The 22,041-nt window shown below is 52.4% G+C and overlaps 1 protein-coding gene across 1 annotated transcript in view; it reads right to left on the bottom strand.

The window, feature by feature from the left end:
• Window positions 1–22,041, bottom strand: part of LOC121578831 (putative pre-mRNA-splicing factor ATP-dependent RNA helicase DHX32) — a 51,198-nt gene that overhangs the window by 10,180 nt on the left and 18,977 nt on the right. Inside the window, 3 exon segments of the mRNA XM_041893189.2 lie at window positions 845–994; window positions 2,817–2,910; window positions 3,073–3,336. Of these exon segments, the coding sequence (XP_041749123.2) occupies window positions 845–994; window positions 2,817–2,910; window positions 3,073–3,336 (508 nt within the window).

Below are 22,041 nucleotides of genomic sequence, written 5' to 3'. Positions count from 1 at the left end.
CGCTGTCACCTCTACTAAAGCATGGCTGACTGGGTCTAAACAGGACAGAGCACGGCATACGGCATACAGCCCCCCCCATCTGGCCACACTCTACCCAGGCCCCCAAAAACCCTCCTGTACCCTGTACCCCTCTACAGTTATAGCTAGGGTTGCAACATTCTGGTTAACCTTCCCCAAAATGCCCCCAGGTCTTCCAGAAAATCCTGGTTGGAGGATTCCGGATTCCCTGCTGATTCCCTCCTGATTTTCTGGAAAAACCTGGGAATTTTGGGGAAAGTTGCTGGCATTTTGTAAACCCTTGGTTACAGCACAAGTTATACAGGGTCAGATCCATATAATTACATATTATAACACATTTCATTTCATAGGATCTCTGTGGTCAGACTCACCTCCCGACCAGAGTCTGATAACCTGGGAAGACCCAAATACACTGCAGACAAGACTCAGGGTACAACCAGGGTTTCTAAAGGGGTTTCTAGTCGTGCTTCTACATCTGCATTGCTTGCTGTTTGGGGTTTTAGGCTGGGTTTCTGTATAAGCACTCGGTGACATCTGCTGATGTAAAAAGGGCTTTATAGATACATTTGATTGATTGATTGATTGTGTGGGATTGGTAGTTTGGTTCTTAACCTTTTTTGGTTACTGTACCACCAAGTACATTCTGCTCTGCCCGGAGTTGCACTGAAGTAACCCCTCATGTGCATTTTACCAGTAACTATGGTCTCATGAGTCTTCCCAAGTACCCCCTGTGGATAAGCCAAGTACCCCTAGGGGTCCTAGTACCCAGGTTGAGAACCACTGTTCTACTAAAGTACCATGTAGAATGTCTGTCTGGTTGGCTGACCTGGTCTGGTGATGAAGTCACAGTGTCCCAGCCCTGCGATCTCCATCCTCTTGAGGAAGAGGATGGTGGAGGTGAGGTTTGTCTCCAGGATCTGAGGGGATGTCTCTACGGGGAGTACTCGATCCTCAGGGTACAGGCAGAAACACTTCCCTGGACAAAACACAGACAGACAATGTTACTACCTCCAACATAAATCAATCAAATGTATTTTTTCAATAACATTTATTTGATAAAGCCCTTCTTACATCAGCAGTTATCACAGAGTGCTTTACAGATACCCAGCCTGAAACCCCAAAGAGCCAGCAATGTAGAGGCAGAAGAACATTATTGAAAACCAATATATAGGCTATCTAACCCAGTGGTTCCCAAACTGTGGGGCGCGAGGGGTCGGCAGGGGGGGTCTCCCCCCCCAAAAAATATAAAAAATAAAAAATAATATATATATATATATACACAGTATATATGTTTTAAACTTACTGTTGAAAGATGCAATAGTAGAATGCACAAGGTGCAATTTCGAAATTGGGTAGTGCACCATTGTTCCTCTTGTTGTAATTTTTTTGTCACTCACATGAATACACATTAGACATGGCAAAATGTATAGAATTGCAAGAAAATTTGCTTTAAAAAAACGGCAACATTTTCTCTTGATCCCCCGTGACAACAGGTGTAGAATTGCAGGAAATAAGCTTTAAACCTGCTAGATTCTCTCCACCAACAGGAGGGGGTGGGAACCGTGTGTGTCATGATCAGTGCCAAGAGGGGTGGGAACCGTGTGTGTCATGATCAGTGCTTGTGTCCATAGAAACAGGCGCGGAGCGGCGCAGGATGTTCCCCAATGCTGGAAGGGGGCCCAGAGTGAAAGAGTTTGGGAACCCCTGTTCTAACCAACAAGCGATGCAAGTCAACTGATTCACATCAAGGAGAGATGAGAGGTAGTCAGTACCTGTTGGGCCCAGTCAGCTGCTTCCTGATGTCAGTACCTGTTGGGCCCAGTCAGCTACTTCCTGATGTCAGTACCTGTTGGGTCCAGTCAGCTGCTTCCTGATGTCAGTACCTGTTGGTCCAGTCAGCTGCTTCCTGATGTCAGTACCTGTTGGGCCCAGTCAGCTGCTTCCTGATGTCAGTACCTGTTGGGCCCAGTCAGCTGCTTCCTGATGTCAGTACCTGTTGGTCCAGTCAGCTGCTTCCTGATGTCAGTACCTGTTGGGCCCAGTCAGCTGCTTCCTGATGTCAGTACCTGTTGGGCCAGTCAGCTGCTTCTTGATGTCAGTACCTGTTGGTCCAGTCAGCTGCTTCCTGATGTCAGTACCTGTTGGCCCAGTCAGCTGCTTCCTGATGTCAGTACCTGTTGGTCCAGTCAGCTGCTTCCTGATGTCAGTACCTGTTGGTTCCAGTCAGCTGCTTCCTGATGTCAGTACCTGTTGGGTCCAGTCAGCTGCTTCCTGATGTCAGTACCTGTTGGTCCAGTCAGCTGCTTCCTGATGTCAGTACCTGTTGGTCCCAGTCAGCTGCTTCCTGATGTCAGTACCTGTTGGTCCAGTCAGCTGCTTCCTGATGTCAGTACCTGTTGGTCCAGTCAGCTGCTTCCTGATGTCAGTACCTGTTGGGACCAGTCAGCTGCTTCCTGATGTCAGTACCTGTTGGGTCCAGTCAGCTGCTTCCTGATGTCAGTACCTGTTGGTCCAGTCAGCTGCTTCCTGATGTCAGTACCTGTTGGGTCCAGTCAGCTGCTTCCTGATGTCAGTACCTGTTGGGTCCAGTCAGCTGCTTCCTGATGTCAGTACCTGTTGGTCCCAGTCAGCTGCTTCCTGATGTCAGTACCTGTTGGGCCCAGTCAGCTGCTTCCTGATGTCAGTACCTGTTGGGTCCAGTCAGCTGCTTCCTGATGTCAGTACCTGTTGGTCCCAGTCAGCTGCTTCCTGATGTCAGTACCTGTTGGGTCCAGTCAGCTGCTTCCTGATGTCAGTACCTGTTGGTCCAGTCAGCTGCTTCCTGATGTCTGCCTGGGATCTGCTGATGGATCGTAGTACTTCAGAGTTGGCCCTTATCCTGGGATTATACACCTGGTTTAAATAATCCATTTTTAAAAAGACAGGTTAGTCATAGCCATAGAATGACATATTATAACTATTTAATAGGATATGTATGGCCATAGCCTTGCCTTACATTTCTAAACTAACATGCAACGCTTGTGTTATATTTCCTGTACTGGGGATTAAACTCACACATCTTTTCTCCACTCCTGCGTCGATGACAAAGTTAACGGGGTCCACATTCCAGAACATGTCCTCTCCCTGACGGGTGGAGAGGAATACCATCCGGCCCCTGGTCCTAACTGTTCCCCTACCCCCCATCCCCTCTCCCAGGAGAGGGGATGCCTGGCCCTGCCCACCCTGCCCAGGGCACAAGACCACGGGCACCAGCTTCCCCAGGTCTGCCCCCAGTCTGGTACCTTCTCTCTGGAGGATAGCACGGGCACAGACGATCTCCTGTGGGAGGGGGAAAACACAGTGTGAGAAGTGTTGCCAGCACCGTACGACTAGTCCTGTGTGGCCACTGGCTAGCCTAGCAACGCCAAGGTCATGGGTTCAAATCCTGCAGGGATCACATGCCTAAAATGTATACCGTGAGGCTCTTTGGATAATAGTGTTATACCCCAGCCTGGAGGGTTCAGCGTGAAGGGAAGAGAGGGCTTGGAAGAGAGGGCTTGGAAGAGAGGGCTTGCTACATGACCATTATACCCCAGCCTGGAGAACGTGAAGGGAAGAGAGGGCTTGCTACATGACCATTATACCCCAGCCTGGAGTACGTGAGGTGAAGAGAGGGCTTGCTACATGACCATTATACCCCAGCCTGGAGGGTTCAGCGTGAAGGGAAGAGAGGGCTTGCTACATGACCATTATACCCCAGCCTGGAGAACGTGAAGGGAAGAGAGGGCTTGCTACATGACCATTATACCCCAGCCTGGAGAACGTGAAGGGAAGAGAGGGCTTGCTACATGACCATTATACCCCAGCCTGGAGAACGTGAAGGGAAGAGAGGGCTTGCTACATGACCATTATACCCCAGCCTGGAGAACGTGAAGGGAAGAGAGGGCTTGCTACATGACCATTATACCCCAGCCTGGAGAACGTGAAGGGAAGAGAGGGCTTGCTACATGACCATTATACCCCAGCCTGGAGAACGTGAGGTGAAGAGAGGGCTTGGAAGAGAGGGCTTGGAAGAGAGGGCTTGCTACATGACCATTATACCCCAGCCTGGAGAACGTGAAGGGAAGAGAGGGCTTGCTACATGACCATTATACCCCAGCCTGGAGAACGTGAAGGGAAGAGAGGGCTTGCTACATGACCATTATACCCCAGCCTGGAGAACGTGAGGTGAAGAGAGGGCTTGCTACATGACCATTATACCCCAGCCTGGAGGGTTCAGCGTGAAGGGAAGAGAGGGCTTGCTACATGACCATTATACCCCAGCCTGGAGAACGTGAAGGGAAGAGAGGGCTTGCTACATGACCATTATACCCCAGCCTGGAGAACGTGAAGGGAAGAGAGGGCTTGCTACATGACCATTATACCCCAGCCTGGAGAACGTGAAGGGAAGAGAGGGCTTGCTACATGACCATTATACCCCAGCCTGGAGGGTTCAGCGTGAAGGGAAGAGAGGGCTTGCTACATGACCATTATACCCCAGCCTGGAGAACGTGAAGGGAAGAGAGGGCTTGCTACATGACCATTATACCCCAGCCTGGAGAACGTGAAGGGAAGAGAGGGCTTGCTACATGACCATTATACCCCAGCCTGGAGAACGTGAAGGGAAGAGAGGGCTTGCTACATGACCATTATACCCCAGCCTGGAGAACGTGAAGGGAAGAGAGGGCTTGCTACATGACCATTATACCCCAGCCTGGAGAACGTGAAGGGAAGAGAGGGCTTGCTACATGACCATTATACCCCAGCCTGGAGAACGTGAAGGGAAGAGAGGGCTTGCTACATGACCATTATACCCCAGCCTGGAGAACGTGAAGGGAAGAGAGGGCTTGCTACATGACCATTATACCCCAGCCTGGAGAACGTGAAGGGAAGAGAGGGCTTGCTACATGACCATTATACCCCAGCCTGGAGAACGTGAGGTGAAGAGAGGGCTTGCTACATGACCATTATACCCCAGCCTGGAGAACGTGAGGTGAAGAGAGGGCTTGCTACATGACCATTATACCCCAGCCTGGAGAACGTGAAGGGAAGAGAGGGCTTGCTACATGACCATTATACCCCAGCCTGGAGAACGTGAAGGGAAGAGAGGGCTTGCTACATGACCATTATACCCCAGCCTGGAGAACGTGAGGTGAAGAGAGGGCTTGCTACATGACCATTATACCCCCAGCCTGGAGAACGTGAAGTGAAGAGAGGGCTTGCTACATGACCATTATACCCCAGCCTGGAGAACGTGAAGGGAAGAGAGAGGGCTTGCTACATGACCATTATACCCCAGCCTGGAGAACGTGAGGTGAAGAGAGAGGGCTTGCTACATGACCATTATACCCCAGCCTGGAGGGTTCAACGTGAAGGGAAAGAGAGGGCTTGCTACATGACCATTATACCCCAGCCTGGAGAACGTGAAGGGGAAGAGAGGGCTTGCTACATGACCATTATACCCCCAGCCTGGAGAACGTGAAGGGAAGAGAGGGCTTGCTACATGACCATTATACCCCAGCCTGGAGAACGTGAAGAGAAGAGGGCTTGCTACATGACCATTATACCCCAGCCTGGAGAACGTGAAGGGAAGAGAGGGCTTGCTACATGACCATTATACCCCAGCCTGGAGGGTTCAACGTGAAGGGAAGAGAGGGCTTGCTACATGACCATTATACCCCAGCCTGGAGAACGTGAAGGGAAGAGAGGGCTTGCTACATGACCATTATACCCCAGCCTGGAGAACGTGAAGGGAAGAGAGGGCTTGCTACATGACCATTATACCCCAGCCTGGAGAACGTGAAGGGAAGAGAGGGCTTGCTACATGACCATTATACCCCAGCCTGGAGGGTTCAGCGTGAAGGGAAGAGAGGGCTTGCTACATGACCATTATACCCCAGCCTGGAGAACGTGAAGGGAAGAGAGGGCTTGCTACATGACCATTATACCCCAGCCTGGAGAACGTGAAGGGAAGAGAGGGCTTGCTACATGACCATTATACCCCAGCCTGGAGAACGTGAAGGGAAGAGAGGGCTTGCTACATGACCATTATACCCCAGCCTGGAGGGTTCAACGTGAAGGGAAGAGAGGGCTTGCTACATGACCATTATACCCCAGCCTGGATGTTCAACGTGAAGGGAAGAGAGGGCTTGCTACATGACCATTATACCCCAGCCTGGAGAACGTGAAGGGAAGAGAGGGCTTGCTACATGACCATTATACCCCAGCCTGGCGGTTCAACGTGAAGGGAAGAGAGGGCTTGCTACATGACCATTATACCCCAGCCTGGAGAACGTGAAGGGAAGAGAGGGCTTGCTACATGACCATTATACCCCAGCCTGGAGAACGTGAAGGGGAAGAGAGGGCTTGCTACATGACCATTATACCCCAGCCTGGAGAACGTGAGGTGAAGAGAGGGCTTGCTACATGACCATTATACCCCAGCCTGGAGAACGTGAAGGGAAGAGAGGGCTTGCTACATGACCATTATACCCCAGCCTGGAGAACGTGAAGGGAAGAGAGGGCTTGCTACATGACCATTATACCCCAGCCTGGAGAACGTGAAGGGAAGAGAGGGCTTGCTACATGACCATTATACCCCAGCCTGGAGAACGTGAAGGGAAGAGAGGGCTTGCTACATGACCATTATACCCCAGCCTGGAGAACGTGAAGGGAAGAGAGGGCTTGCTACATGACCATTATACCCCAGCCTGGAGAACGTGAGGTGAAGAGAGAGGGCTTGCTACATGACCATTATACCCCAGCCTGGAGAACGTGAAGGGAAGAGAGGGCTTGCTACATGACCATTATACCCCAGCCTGGAGAACGTGAAGGGAAGAGAGGGCTTGCTACATGACCATTATACCCCCAGCCTGGAGGGTTCAACGTGAAGGAAGAGAGGGCTTGCTACATGACCATTATACCCCAGCCTGGAGAACGTGAAGGGAAGAGAGGGCTTGCTACATGACCATTATACCCCAGCCTGGAGAACGTGAAGGGAAGAGAGGGCTTGCTACATGACCATTATACCCCAGCCTGGAGAACGTGAGGTGAAGAGAGGGCTTGCTACATGACCATTATACCCCAGCCTGGAGGGTTCAGCGTGAAGGGAAGAGAGGGCTTGCTACATGACCATTATACCCCAGCCTGGAGAACGTGAAGGGAAGAGAGGGCTTGCTACATGACCATTATACCCCAGCCTGGAGGGTTCAGCGTGAAGGGAAGAGAGGGCTTGCTACATGACCATTATACCCCAGCCTGGAGAACGTGAAGGGAAGAGAGGGCTTGCTACATGACCATTATACCCCAGCCTGGAGAACGTGAAGTGAAGAGAGGGCTTGCTACATGACCATTATACCCCAGCCTGGAGAACGTGAGGTGAAGAGAGGGCTTGCTACATGACCATTATACCCCAGCCTGGAGAACGTGAAGGGAAGAGAGGGCTTGCTACATGACCATTATACCCCAGCCTGGATGGTTCAACGTGAAGGGAAGAGAGGGCTTGCTACATGACCATTATACCCCAGCCTGGAGAACGTGAAGGGAAGAGAGGGCTTGCTACATGACCATTATACCCCAGCCTGGAGAACGTGAGGTGAAGAGAGGGCTTGCTACATGACCATTATACCCCAGCCTGGAGAACGTGAGGTGAAGAGAGGGCTTGCTACATGACCATTATACCCCAGCCTGGAGAACGTGAAGGGAAGAGAGGGCTTGCTACATGACCATTATACCCCAGCCTGGAGGGTTCAACGTGAAGGGAAGAGAGGGCTTGCTACATGACCATTATACCCCAGCCTGGAGAACGTGAAGGGAAGAGAGGGCTTGCTACATGACCATTATACCCCAGCCTGGAGAACGTGAAGGGAAGAGAGGGCTTGCTACATGACCATTATACCCCAGCCTGGAGAACGTGAAGGGAAGAGAGGGCTTGCTACATGACCATTATACCCCAGCCTGGAGAACGTGAAGGGAAGAGAGGGCTTGCTACATGACCATTATACCCCAGCCTGGAGGGTTCAACGTGAAGGGAAGAGAGGGCTTGCTACATGACCATTATACCCCAGCCTGGAGGGTTCAACGTGAAGGGAAGAGAGGGCTTGCTACATGACCATTATACCCCAGCCTGGAGAACGTGAAGGGAAGAGAGGGCTTGCTACATGACCATTATACCCCAGCCTGGAGGGTTCAACGTGAAGGGAAGAGAGGGCTTGCTACATGACCATTATACCCCAGCCTGGAGAACGTGAGGTGAAGAGAGGGCTTGCTACATGACCATTATACCCCAGCCTGGACGGTTCAACGTGAAGGGAAGAGAGGGCTTGCTACATGACCATTATACCCCAGCCTGGAGAACGTGAAGGGAAGAGAGGGCTTGCTACATGACCATTATACCCCAGCCTGGAGGGTTCAGCGTGAAGGGAAGAGAGGGCTTGCTACATGACCATTATACCCCAGCCTGGAGAACGTGAAGGGAAGAGAGGGCTTGCTACATGACCATTATACCCCAGCCTGGAGAACGTGAAGGGAAGAGAGGGCTTGCTACATGACCATTATACCCCAGCCTGGAGAACGTGAAGGGAAGAGAGGGCTTGCTACATGACCATTATACCCCAGCCTGGAGAACGTGAGGGGAAGAGAGGGCTTGCTACATGACCATTATACCCCAGCCTGGAGAACGTGAAGGGAAGAGAGGGCTTGCTACATGACCATTATACCCCAGCCTGGAGGGTAACGTGAAGGGAAGAGAGGGCTTGCTACATGACCATTATACCCCAGCCTGGAGAACGTGAAGGGAAGAGAGGGCTTGCTACATGACCATTATACCCCAGCCTGGAGAACGTGAAGGGAAGAGAGGGCTTGCTACATGACCATTATACCCCAGCCTGGAGAACGTGAGGAAGAGAGGGCTTGCTACATGACCATTATACCCCAGCCTGGAGAACGTGAAGGGAAGAGAGGGCTTGCTACATGACCATTATACCCCAGCCTGGAGAACGTGAAGGGAAGAGAGGGCTTGCTACATGACCATTATACCCCAGCCTGGAGAACGTGAAGGGAAGAGAGGGCTTGCTACATGACCATTATACCCCAGCCTGGAGGGTTCAACGTGAAGGGAAGAGAGGGCTTGCTACATGACCATTATACCCCAGCCTGGAGAACGTGAAGGGAAGAGAGGGCTTGCTACATGACCATTATACCCCAGCCTGGAGGGTTCAACGTGAAGGGAAGAGAGGGCTTGCTACATGACCATTATACCCCAGCCTGGAGAACGTGAAGGGAAGAGAGGGCTTGCTACATGACCATTATACCCCAGCCTGGAGAACGTGAAGGGAAGAGAGGGCTTGCTACATGACCATTATACCCCAGCCTGGAGAACGTGAAGGGAAGAGAGGGCTTGCTACATGACCATTATACCCCAGCCTGGAGAACGTGAAGGGAAGAGAGGGCTTGCTACATGACCATTACACCCCAGCCTGGAGAACGTGAAGGGAAGAGAGGGCTTGCTACATGACCATTATACCCCAGCCTGGAGGGTTCAACGTGAAGGGAAGAGAGGGCTTGCTACATGACCATTATACCCCAGCCTGGAGAACGTGAAGGGAAGAGAGGGCTTGCTACATGACCATTATACCCCAGCCTGGAGAACGTGAAGGGAAGAGAGGGGGCTTGCTACATGACCATTATACCCCAGCCTGGAGAACGTGAAGGGAAGAGAGGGCTTGCTACATGACCATTATACCCCAGCCTGGAGAGTTCAACGTGAAGGGAAGAGAGGGCTTGCTACATGACCATTATACCCCAGCCTGGAGAACGTGAAGGGAAGAGAGGGCTTGCTACATGACCATTATACCCCAGCCTGGAGAACGTGAAGGGAAGAGAGGGCTTGCTACATGACCATTATACCCCAGCCTGGAGGTTTCAACGTGAAGGGAAGAGAGGGCTTGCTACATGACCATTATACCCCAGCCTGGAGAACGTGAAGTGAAGAGAGGGCTTGCTACATGACCATTATACCCCAGCCTGGAGAACGTGAAGGGAAGAGAGGGCTTGCTACATGACCATTATACCCCAGCCTGGAGAACGTGAAGGGAAGAGAGGGCTTGCTACATGACCATTATACCCCAGCCTGGAGAACGTGAAGGGAAGAGAGGGCTTGCTACATGACCATTATACCCCAGCCTGGAGAACGTGAAGGGAAGAGAGGGCTTGCTACATGACCATTATACCCCAGCCTGGAGAGCGTGAAGTGAAGAGCGGGCTTGCTACATGACCATTATACCCCAGCCTGGAGAACGTGAAGGGAAGAGAGGGCTTGCTACATGACCATTATACCCCAGCCTGGAGAACGTGAAGGGAAGAGAGGGCTTGCTACATGACCATTATACCCCAGCCTGGAGAACGTGAGGTGAAGAGAGGGCTTGCTACATGACCATTATACCCCAGCCTGGAGAACGTGAGGTGAAGAGAGGGCTTGCTACATGACCATTACACCCCCAGCCTGGAGAACGTGAGGTGAAGAGAGGGCTTGCTACATGACCATTATACCCCAGCCTGGATGGTTCAACGTGAAGGGAAGAGAGGGCTTGCTACATGACCATTTTACCCCAGCCTGGAGAACGTGAAGGGAAGAGAGGGCTTGCTACATGACCATTATACCCCAGCCTGGAGAACGTGAAGGGAAGAGAGGGCTTGCTACATGACCATTATACCCCAGCCTGGAGAACGTGAAGGGAAGAGAGGGCTTGCTACATGACCATTATACCCCAGCCTGGAGAACGTGAAGGGAAGAGAGGGCTTGCTACATGACCATTATACCCCAGCCTGGAGAACGTGAAGGGAAGAGGGGGCTTGCTACATGACCATTATACCCCAGCCTGGAGAACGTGAAGGGAAGAGAGGGCTTGCTACATGACCATTATACCCCAGCCTGGAGTCAACGTGAAGGGAAGAGAGGGCTTGCTACATGACCATTATACCCCAGCCTGGAGAACGTGAAGGGAAGAGAGGGCTTGCTACATGACCATTATACCCCAGCCTGGAGAACGTGAAGGGAAGAGAGGGCTTGCTACATGACCATTATACCCCAGCCTGGAGTCAACGTGAAGGGAAGAGAGGGCTTGCTACATGACCATTATACCCCAGCCTGGAGGGTAACGTGAAGGGAAGAGAGGGCTTGCTACATGACCATTATACCCCAGCCTGGAGAACGTGAAGGGAAGAGAGGGCTTGCTACATGACCATTATACCCCCAGCCTGGAGGGTTCAACGTGAAGGGAAGAGAGGGCTTGCTACATGACCATTATACCCCAGCCTGGAGAACGTGAAGGGAAGAGAGGGCTTGCTACATGACCATTATACCCCAGCCTGGAGTCAACGTGAAGGGAAGAGAGAGGCTTGCTACATGACCATTATACCCCAGCCTGGAGGGTTCAACGTGAAGGGAAGAGAGGGCTTGCTACATGACCATTATACCCCAGCCTGGAGAACGTGAAGGGAAGAGAGGGCTTGCTACATGACCATTATACCCCAGCCTGGAGAACGTGAAGGGAAGAGAGGGCTTGCTACATGACCATTATACCCCAGCCTGGAGAACGTGAAGGGAAGAGAGGGCTTGCTACATGACCATTATACCCCAGCCTGGAGAACGTGAAGGGAAGAGAGGGCTTGCTACATGACCATTATACCCCAGCCTGGAGAACGTGAAGGGAAGAGAGGGCTTGCTACATGACCATTATACCCCAGCCTGGAGAACGTGAAGGAAAGAGAGGGCTTGCTACATGACCATTATACCCCAGCCTGGAGAACGTGAAGGGAAGAGAGGGCTTGCTACATGACCATTATACCCCAGCCTGGAGAACGTGAAGGGAAGAGAGGGCTTGCTACATGACCATTATACCCCAGCCTGGAGAACGTGAAGGGAAGAGAGGGCTTGCTACATGACCATTATACCCCAGCCTGGAGAACGTGAAGGGAAGAGAGGGCTTGCTACATGACCATTATACCCCAGCCTGGAGGTTCAACGTGAAGGGAAGAGAGGGCTTGCTACATGACCATTATACCCCAGCCTGGAGGAACGTGAAGGGAAGAGAGGGCTTGCTACATGACCATTATACCCCAGCCTGGAGAACGTGAAGGGAAGAGAGGGCTTGCTACATGACCATTATACCCCAGCCTGGAGAACGTGAAGGGAAGAGAGAGGCTTGCTACATGACCATTATACCCCAGCCTGGAGAACGTGAAGGGAAGAGAGGGCTTGCTACATGACCATTATACCCCAGCCTGGAGAACGTGAAGGGAAGAGAGGGCTTGCTACATGACCATTATACCCCAGCCTGGAGGTTCAACGTGAAGGGAAGAGAGGGCTTGCTACATGACCATTATACCCCAGCCTGGAGAACGTGAAGGGAAGAGAGGGCTTGCTACATGACCATTATACCCCAGCCTGGAGAACGTGAAGGGAAGAGAGAGGGCTTGCTACATGACCATTATACCCCAGCCTGGAGAACGTGAAGGGAAGAGAGGGCTTGCTACATGACCATTATACCCCAGCCTGGAGAACGTGAAGGGAAGAGAGGGCTTGCTACATGACCATTATACCCCAGCCTGGAGTTAACGTGAAGGGAAGAGAGGGCTTGCTACATGACCATTATACCCCAGCCTGGAGAACGTGAAGGGAAGAGAGGGCTTGCTACATGACCATTATACCCCAGCCTGGAGAACGTGAAGTGAAGAGAGGGCTTGCTACATGACCATTATACCCCAGCCTGGAGAACGTGAAGGGAAGAGAGGGCTTGCTACATGACCATTATACCCCAGCCTGGAGAACGTGAAGGGAAGAGAGGGCTTGCTACATGACCATTATACCCCAGCCTGGAGGTTCCAACGTGAAGGGAAGAGAGGGCTTGCTACATGACCATTATACCCCCAGCCTGGAGAACGTGAAGGGAAGAGAGGGCTTGCTACATGACCATTATACCCCAGCCTGGAGAACGTGAAGGGAAGAGAGGGCTTGCTACATGACCATTATACCCCAGCCTGGAGAACGTGAAGGGAAGAGAGGGCTTGCTACATGACCATTATACCCCAGCCTGGAGAACGTGAAGGGAAGAGAGAGGGCTTGCTACATGACCATTATACCCCAGCCTGGAGGGTTCAACGTGAAGGGAAGAGAGGGCTTGCTACATGACCATTATACCCCAGCCTGGAGGAACGTGAAGGGAAGAGAGGGCTTGCTACATGACCATTATACCCCAGCCTGGAGAACGTGAAGGGAAGAGAGGGCTTGCTACATGACCATTATACCCCAGCCTGGAGGGTTCAACGTGAAGGGAAGAGAGGGCTTGCTACATGACCATTATACCCCAGCCTGGAGAACGTGAAGGGAAGAGAGGGCTTGCTACATGACCATTATACCCCAGCCTGGAGAACGTGAAGGGAAGAGAGGGCTTGCTACATGACCATTATACCCCAGCCTGGAGGAACGTGAAGGGAAGAGAGGGCTTGCTACATGACCATTATACCCCAGCCTGGAGAGAGCGTGAAGGGAAGAGAGGGCTTGCTACATGACCATTATACCCCAGCCTGGAGAACGTGAAGGGAAGAGAGGGCTTGCTACATGACCATTATACCCCAGCCTGGAGAACGTGAAGGGAAGAGAGGGCTTGCTACATGACCATTATACCCCAGCCTGGAGTCAACGTGAAGGGAAGAGAGAGGGCTTGCTACATGACCATTATACCCCAGCCTGGAGAACGTGAAGGGGAAGAGAGGGCTTGCTACATGACCATTATACCCCAGCCTGGAGAACGTGAAGGGAAGAGAGGGCTTGCTACATGACCATTATACCCCAGCCTGGAGTCAAACGTGAAGGGAAGAGAGGGCTTGCTACATGACCATTATACCCCAGCCTGGAGAACGTGAAGGGAAGAGAGGGCTTGCTACATGACCATTATACCCCAGCCTGGAGAGCGTGAAGGGAAGAGAGGGCTTGCTACATGACCATTATACCCCAGCCTGGAGAACGTGAAGGGAAGAGAGGGCTTGCTACATGACCATTATACCCCAGCCTGGAGAACGTGAAGGGAAGAGAGGGCTTGCTACATGACCATTATACCCCAGCCTGGAGAACGTGAAGGGAAGAGAGGGCTTGCTACATGACCATTATACCCCAGCCTGGAGAACGTGAAGGGAAGAGAGGGCTTGCTACATGACCATTATACCCCAGCCTGGAGTCCAACGTGAAGGGAAGAGAGGGCTTGCTACATGACCATTATACCCCAGCCTGGAGAACGTGAAGGGAAGAGAGGGCTTGCTACATGACCATTATACCCCAGCCTGGAGGGTTCAACGTGAAGGGAAGAGAGGGCTTGCTACATGACCATTATACCCCAGCCTGGAGAACGTGAAGGGAAGAGAGGGCTTGCTACATGACCATTATACCCCAGCCTGGAGGCAACGTGAAGGGAAGAGAGGGCTTGCTACATGACCATTATACCCCAGCCTGGAGGTTCAACGTGAAGGGAAGAGAGGGCTTGCTACATGACCATTATACCCCAGCCTGGAGAACGTGAAGGGAAGAGAGGGCTTGCTACATGACCATTATACCCCAGCCTGGAGGGTCAACGTGAAGGAGAGAGGGCTTGCTACATGACCATTATACCCCCAGCCTGGAGAACGTGAAGGGAAGAGAGGGCTTGCTACATGACCATTATACCCCAGCCTGGAGAACGTGAAGGGAAGAGAGGGCTTGCTACATGACCATTATACCCCAGCCTGGAGGGTTCAACGTGAAGGGAAGAGAGGGCTTGCTACATGACCATTATACCCCAGCCTGGAGAACGTGAAGGGAAGAGAGGGCTTGCTACATGACCATTATACCCCAGCCTGGAGAACGTGAAGGGAAGAGAGGGCTTGCTACATGACCATTATACCCCAGCCTGGAGGGTTCAACGTGAAGGGAAGAGAGGGCTTGCTACATGACCATTATACCCCAGCCTGGAGAACGTGAGGTGAAGAGAGGGCTTGCTACATGACCATTATACCCCAGCCTGGAGAACGTGAAGGGAAGAGAGGGCTTGCTACATGACCATTATACCCCAGCCTGGAGAACGTGAAGGGAAGAGAGGGCTTGCTACATGACCATTATACCCCAGCCTGGAGAACGTGAAGGGAAGAGAGGGCTTGCTACATGACCATTATACCCCAGCCTGGAGAACGTGAAGGGAAGAGAGGGGCTTGCTACATGACCATTATACCCCAGCCTGGAGAACGTGAAGGGAAGAGAGGGCTTGCTACATGACCATTATACCCCAGCCTGGAGAACGTGAAGGGAAGAGAGGGCTTGCTACATGACCATTATACCCCAGCCTGGAGAACGTGAAGGGAAGAGAGGGCTTGCTACATGACCATTATACCCCAGCCTGGAGAACGTGAAGTGAAGAGAGGGCTTGCTACATGACCATTATACCCCAGCCTGGAGAACGTGAAGGGAAGAGAGGGCTTGCTACATGACCATTATACCCCAGCCTGGAGAACGTGAAGGGAAGAGAGGGCTTGCTACATGACCATTATACCCCAGCCTGGAGAACGTGAGGTGAAGAGAGGGCTTGCTACATGACCATTATACCCCAGCCTGGAGAACGTGAAGGGAAGAGAGGGCTTGCTACATGACCATTATACCCCAGCCTGGAGAACGTGAAGGGAAGAGAGGGCTTGCTACATGACCATTATACCCCAGCCTGGAGGGTTCAGCGTGAAGGGAAGAGAGGGCTTGCTACATGACCATTATACCCCAGCCTGGAGAACGTGAAGGGAAGAGAGGGCTTGCTACATGACCATTATACCCCAGCCTGGAGAACGTGAGGTGAAGAGAGGGCTTGCTACATGACCATTATACCCCAGCCTGGAGAACGTGAAGGGAAGAGAGGGCTTGCTACATGACCATTATACCCCAGCCTGGAGAACGTGAAGGAAGAGAGGGCTTGCTACATGACCATTATACCCCAGCCTGGAGGTTCAACGTGAAGGGAAGAGAGGGCTTGCTACATGACCATTATACCCCAGCCTGGAGAACGTGAAGGGAAGAGAGGGCTTGCTACATGACCATTATACCCCAGCCTGGAGAACGTGAAGGAAGAGAGGGCTTGCTACATGACCATTATACCCCCAGCCTGGAGAACGTGAAGTGAAGAGAGGGGCTTGCTACATGACCATTATACCCCAGCCTGGAGAACGTGAAGGGAAGAGAGGGCTTGCTACATGACCATTATACCCCAGCCTGGAGGGTTCAACGTGAAGGGAAGAGAGGGCTTGCTACATGACCATTATACCCCAGCCTGGAGAACGTGAAGGGAAGAGAGGGCTTGCTACATGACCATTATACCCCAGCCTGGAGGTAACGTGAAGGGAAGAGAGGGCTTGCTACATGACCATTATACCCCAGCCTGGAGAACGTGAAGGGAAGAGAGGGCTTGCTACATGACCATTATACCCCAGCCTGGAGAACGTGAAGGGAAGAGAGGGCTTGCTACATGACCATTATACCCCAGCCTGGAGGTTAACGTGAAGGGAAGAGAGGGCTTGCTACATGACCATTATACCCCAGCCTGGAGAACGTGAAGGGAAGAGAGGGGGGCTTGCTACATGACCATTATACCCCAGCCTGGAGAACGTGAAGGGAAGAGAGGGCTTGCTACATGACCATTATACCCCAGCCTGGAGGGTTCAACGTGAAGGGAAGAGAGGGCTTGCTACATGACCATTATACCCCAGCCTGGAGAACGTGAAGGGAAGAGAGGGCTTGCTACATGACCATTATACCCCAGCCTGGAGAGACGTGAAGGGAAGAGAGGGCTTGCTACATGACCATTATACCCCAGCCTGGAGAACGTGAAGGGAAGAGAGGGCTTGCTACATGACCATTATACCCCAGCCTGGAGGTTCAGCGTGAAGGGAAGAGAGGGCTTGCTACAGACCATTATACCCCAGCCTGGAGAACGTGAAGGGAAGAGAGGGCTTGCTACATGACCATTATACCCCAGCCTGGAGAGAGCGTGAAGGGAAGAGAGGGCTTGCTACATGACCATTATACCCCAGCCTGGAGAACGTGAAGGGAAGAGAGGGCTTGCTACATGACCATTATACCCCAGCCTGGAGAACGTGAAGGGAAGAGAGGGCTTGCTACATGACCATTATACCCCAGCCTGGAGAACGTGAAGGGAAGAGAGGGCTTGCTACATGACCATTATACCCCAGCCTGGAGAACGTGAAGGGAAGAGAGGGCTTGCTACATGACCATTATACCCCAGCCTGGAGAACGTGAGGGGAAGAGAGGGCTTGCTACATGACCATTATACCCCAGCCTGGAGAACGTGAAGGGAAGAGAGGGCTTGCTACATGACCATTATACCCCAGCCTGGAGAACGTGAAGGGAAGAGAGGGCTTGCTACATGACCATTATACCCCAGCCTGGAGAACGTGAAGGGAAGAGAGGGCTTGCTACATGACCATTATACCCCAGCCTGGAGGTTAACGTGAAGGGAAGAGAGGGCTTGCTACATGACCATTATACCCCAGCCTGGAGAACGTGAAGGAAGAGAGGGCTTGCTACATGACCATTATACCCCAGCCTGGAGGAACGTGAAGGGAAGAGAGGGCTTGCTACATGACCATTATACCCCAGCCTGGAGAACGTGAAGGGAAGAGAGGGCTTGCTACACGACCATTATACCCCAGCCTGGAGAACGTGAAGTGAAGAGAGGGCTTGCTACATGACCATTATACCCCAGCCTGGAGAACGTGAAGGGAAGAGAGGGCTTGCTACATGACCATTATACCCCAGCCTGGAGAACGTGAAGGGAAGAGAGGGCTTGCTACATGACCATTATACCCCAGCCTGGAGGTTCAACGTGAAGGGAAGAGAGGGCTTGCTACATGACCATTATACCCCAGCCTGGAGAACGTGAAGGGAAGAGAGGGGCTTGCTACATGACCATTATACCCCAGCCTGGAGAACGTGAAGGGAAGAGAGGGCTTGCTACATGACCATTATACCCCAGCCTGGAGGGTTCAACGTGAAGGGAAGAGAGGGCTTGCTACATGACCATTATACCCCAGCCTGGAGAACGTGAAGGGAAGAGAGGGCTTGCTACATGACCATTATACCCCAGCCTGGAGAACGTGAAGGGAAGAGAGAGGGCTTGCTACATGACCATTATACCCCAGCCTGGAGGGTTCAACGTGAAGGGAAGAGAGGGCTTGCTACATGACCATTATACCCCAGCCTGGAGAACGTGAAGGGAAGAGAGAGGGCTTGCTACATGACCATTATACCCCAGCCTGGAGAACGTGAAGGGAAGAGAGGGCTTGCTACATGACCATTATACCCCAGCCTGGAGAACGTGAAGGGAAGAGAGGGCTTGCTACATGACCATTATACCCCAGCCTGGAGAACGTGAAGGGAAGAGAGGGCTTGCTACATGACCATTATACCCCAGCCTGGAGAACGTGAAGTGAAGAGAGGGCTTGCTACATGACCATTATACCCCAGCCTGGAGAACGTGAAGGGAAGAGAGGGCTTGCTACATGACCATTATACCCCAGCCTGGAGAACGTGAAGGGAAGAGAGGGCTTGCTACATGACCATTATACCCCAGCCTGGAGAACGTGAAGGGAAGAGAGGGCTTGCTACATGACCATTATACCCCAGCCTGGAGAACGTGAAGGGAAGAGAGGGCTTGCTACATGACCATTATACCCCAGCCTGGAGAACGTGAGGTGAAGAGAGAGGGCTTGCTACATGACCATTATACCCCAGCCTGGAGAACGTGAAGGGAAGAGAGGGCTTGCTACATGACCATTATACCCCAGCCTGGAGAACGTGAAGGGAAGAGAGAGGGCTTGCTACAGACCATTATACCCCAGCCTGGAGAACGTGAAGGGAAGAGAGGGCTTGCTACATGACCATTATACCCCAGCCTGGAGAACGTGAAGGGAAGAGAGGGCTTGCTACATGACCATTATACCCCAGCCTGGAGGGTCAACGTGAAGGGAAGAGAGGGCTTGCTACATGACCATTATACCCCAGCCTGGAGAACGTGAAGGGAAGAGAGGGCTTGCTACATGACCATTATACCCCAGCCTGGAGAACGTGAAGGGAAGAGAGGGCTTGCTACATGACCATTATACCCCAGCCTGGAGGTTCAACGTGAAGGGAAGAGAGGGCTTGCTACATGACCATTATACCCCAGCCTGGAGAACGTGAAGGGAAGAGAGAGGCTTGCTACATGACCATTATACCCCAGCCTGGAGAACGTGAAGGGAAGAGAGGGCTTGCTACATGACCATTATACCCCAGCCTGGAGAACGTGAAGGGAAGAGAGGGCTTGCTACATGACCATTATACCCCAGCCTGGAGAACGTGAAGGGAAGAGAGGGCTTGCTACATGACCATTATACCCCAGCCTGGAGAACGTGAAGGGAAGAGAGGGCTTGCTACATGACCATTATACCCCAGCCTGGAGGGTTAACGTGAAGGGAAGAGAGGGCTTGCTACATGACCATTATACCCCAGCCTGGAGAACGTGAAGGGAAGAGAGGGCTTGCTACATGACCATTATACCCCAGCCTGGAGGGTTCAACGTGAAGGGAAGAGAGGGCTTGCTACATGACCATTATACCCCAGCCTGGAGAACGTGAAGGGAAGAGAGGGCTTGCTACATGACCATTATACCCCAGCCTGGAGAACGTGAAGGGAAGAGAGGGCTTGCTACATGACCATTATACCCCAGCCTGGAGAACGTGAAGGGAAGAGAGGGCTTGCTACATGACCATTATACCCCAGCCTGGAGAACGTGAAGGGAAGAGAGGGCTTGCTACATGACCATTATACCCCAGCCTGGAGAACGTGAGGGGAAGAGAGGGCTTGCTACATGACCATTATACCCCAGCCTGGAGGAACGTGAAGGGAAGAGAGGGCTTGCTACATGACCATTATACCCCAGCCTGGAGAACGTGAAGGGAAGAGAGAGGGCTTGCTACATGACCATTATACCCCCAGCCTGGAGAACGTGAAGGGAAGAGAGGGCTTGCTACATGACCATTATACCCCAGCCTGGAGAACGTGAAGGGAAGAGAGGGCTTGCTACATGACCATTATACCCCAGCCTGGAGAACGTGAAGGGAAGAGAGGGGCTTGCTACATGACCATTATACCCCAGCCTGGAGAACGTGAAGGGAAGAGAGGGCTTGCTACATGACCATTATACCCCAGCCTGGAGAACGTGAAGGGAAGAGAGGGCTTGCTACATGACCATTATACCCCAGCCTGGAGTAACGTGAAGGGAAGAGAGGGCTTGCTACATGACCATTATACCCCAGCCTGGAGAACGTGAAGGGAAGAGAGGGCTTGCTACATGACCATTATACCCCAGCCTGGAGAACGTGAAGGGAAGAGAGGGCTTGCTACATGACCATTATACCCCAGCCTGGAGAACGTGAAGGGAAGAGAGGGCTTGCTACATGACCATTATACCCCAGCCTGGAGAACGTGAAGGGAAGAGAGGGCTTGCTACATGACCATTATACCCCAGCCTGGAGAACGTGAAGGGAAGAGAGGGCTTGCTACATGACCATTATACCCCAGCCTGGAGAACGTGAAGGGAAGAGAGGGCTTGCTACATGACCATTATACCCCAGCCTGGAGAACGTGAAGGGAAGAGAGGGCTTGCTACATGACCATTATACCCCAGCCTGGAGAACGTGAAGGGAAGAGAGGGCTTGCTACATGACCATTATACCCCAGCCTGGAGAACGTGAAGGGAAGAGAGGGCTTGCTACATGACCATTATACCCCAGCCTGGCGGTTCAACGTGAAGGGAAGAGAGAGGGCTTGCTACATGACCATTATACCCCAGCCTGGAGTTAACGTGAAGGGAAGAGAGGGCTTGCTACATGACCATTATACCCCAGCCTGGAGAACGTGAAGGGAAGAGAGGGCTTGCTACATGACCATTATACCCCAGCCTGGAGAACGTGAAGGGAAGAGAGGGCTTGCTACATGACCATTATACCCCAGCCTGGAGGTTCAACGTGAAGGGAAGAGAGGGCTTGCTACACGACCATTACACCCCAGCCTGGAGGTTCAACGTGAAGGGAAGAGAGGGCTTGCTACATGACCATTATACCCCAGCCTGGAGAACGTGAAGGGAAGAGAGGGCTTGCTACATGACCATTATACCCCAGCCTGGAGGGTTCAACGTGAAGGGAAGAGAGGGCTTGCTACATGACCATTATACCCCAGCCTGGAGAACGTGAAGGGAAGAGAGGGCTTGCTACATGACCATTATACCCCAGCCTGGAGAACGTGAAGGGAAGAGAGGGCTTGCTACATGACCATTATACCCCAGCCTGGAGAACGTGAAGGGAAGAGAGGGCTTGCTACATGACCATTATACCCCAGCCTGGCGGTTCAACGTGAAGGGAAGAGAGGGCTTGCTACATGACCATTATACCCCAGCCTGGAGAACGTGAAGGGAAGAGAGGGCTTGCTACATGACCATTACACCCCAGCCTGGAGAACGTGAAGGAAGAGAGGGCTTGCTACATGACCATTATACCCCAGCCTGGAGAACGTGAAGGGAAGAGAGGGCTTGCTACATGACCATTATACCCCAGCCTGGAGAACGTGAGGGGAAGAGAGGGCTTGCTACATGACCATTATACCCCAGCCTGGAGGGTTCAACGTGAAGGGAAGAGAGGGCTTGCTACATGACCATTATACCCCAGCCTGGAGAACGTGAAGGGAAGAGAGGGCTTGCTACATGACCATTATACCCCAGCCTGGAGAACGTGAAGGGAAGAGAGGGCTTGCTACATGACCATTATACCCCAGCCTGGAGAACGTGAGGGGAAGAGAGGGCTTGCTACATGACCATTATACCCCAGCCTGGAGAACGTGAAGGGAAGAGAGGGCTTGCTACATGACCATTATACCCCAGCCTGGAG

This window comes from Coregonus clupeaformis, chromosome 1, assembly GCF_020615455.1.
Source record: "Coregonus clupeaformis isolate EN_2021a chromosome 1, ASM2061545v1, whole genome shotgun sequence".
Classification (NCBI taxonomy): domain Eukaryota; kingdom Metazoa; phylum Chordata; class Actinopteri; order Salmoniformes; family Salmonidae; genus Coregonus; species Coregonus clupeaformis.
This window is presented reverse-complemented; position numbering and strand designations above follow the sequence as displayed.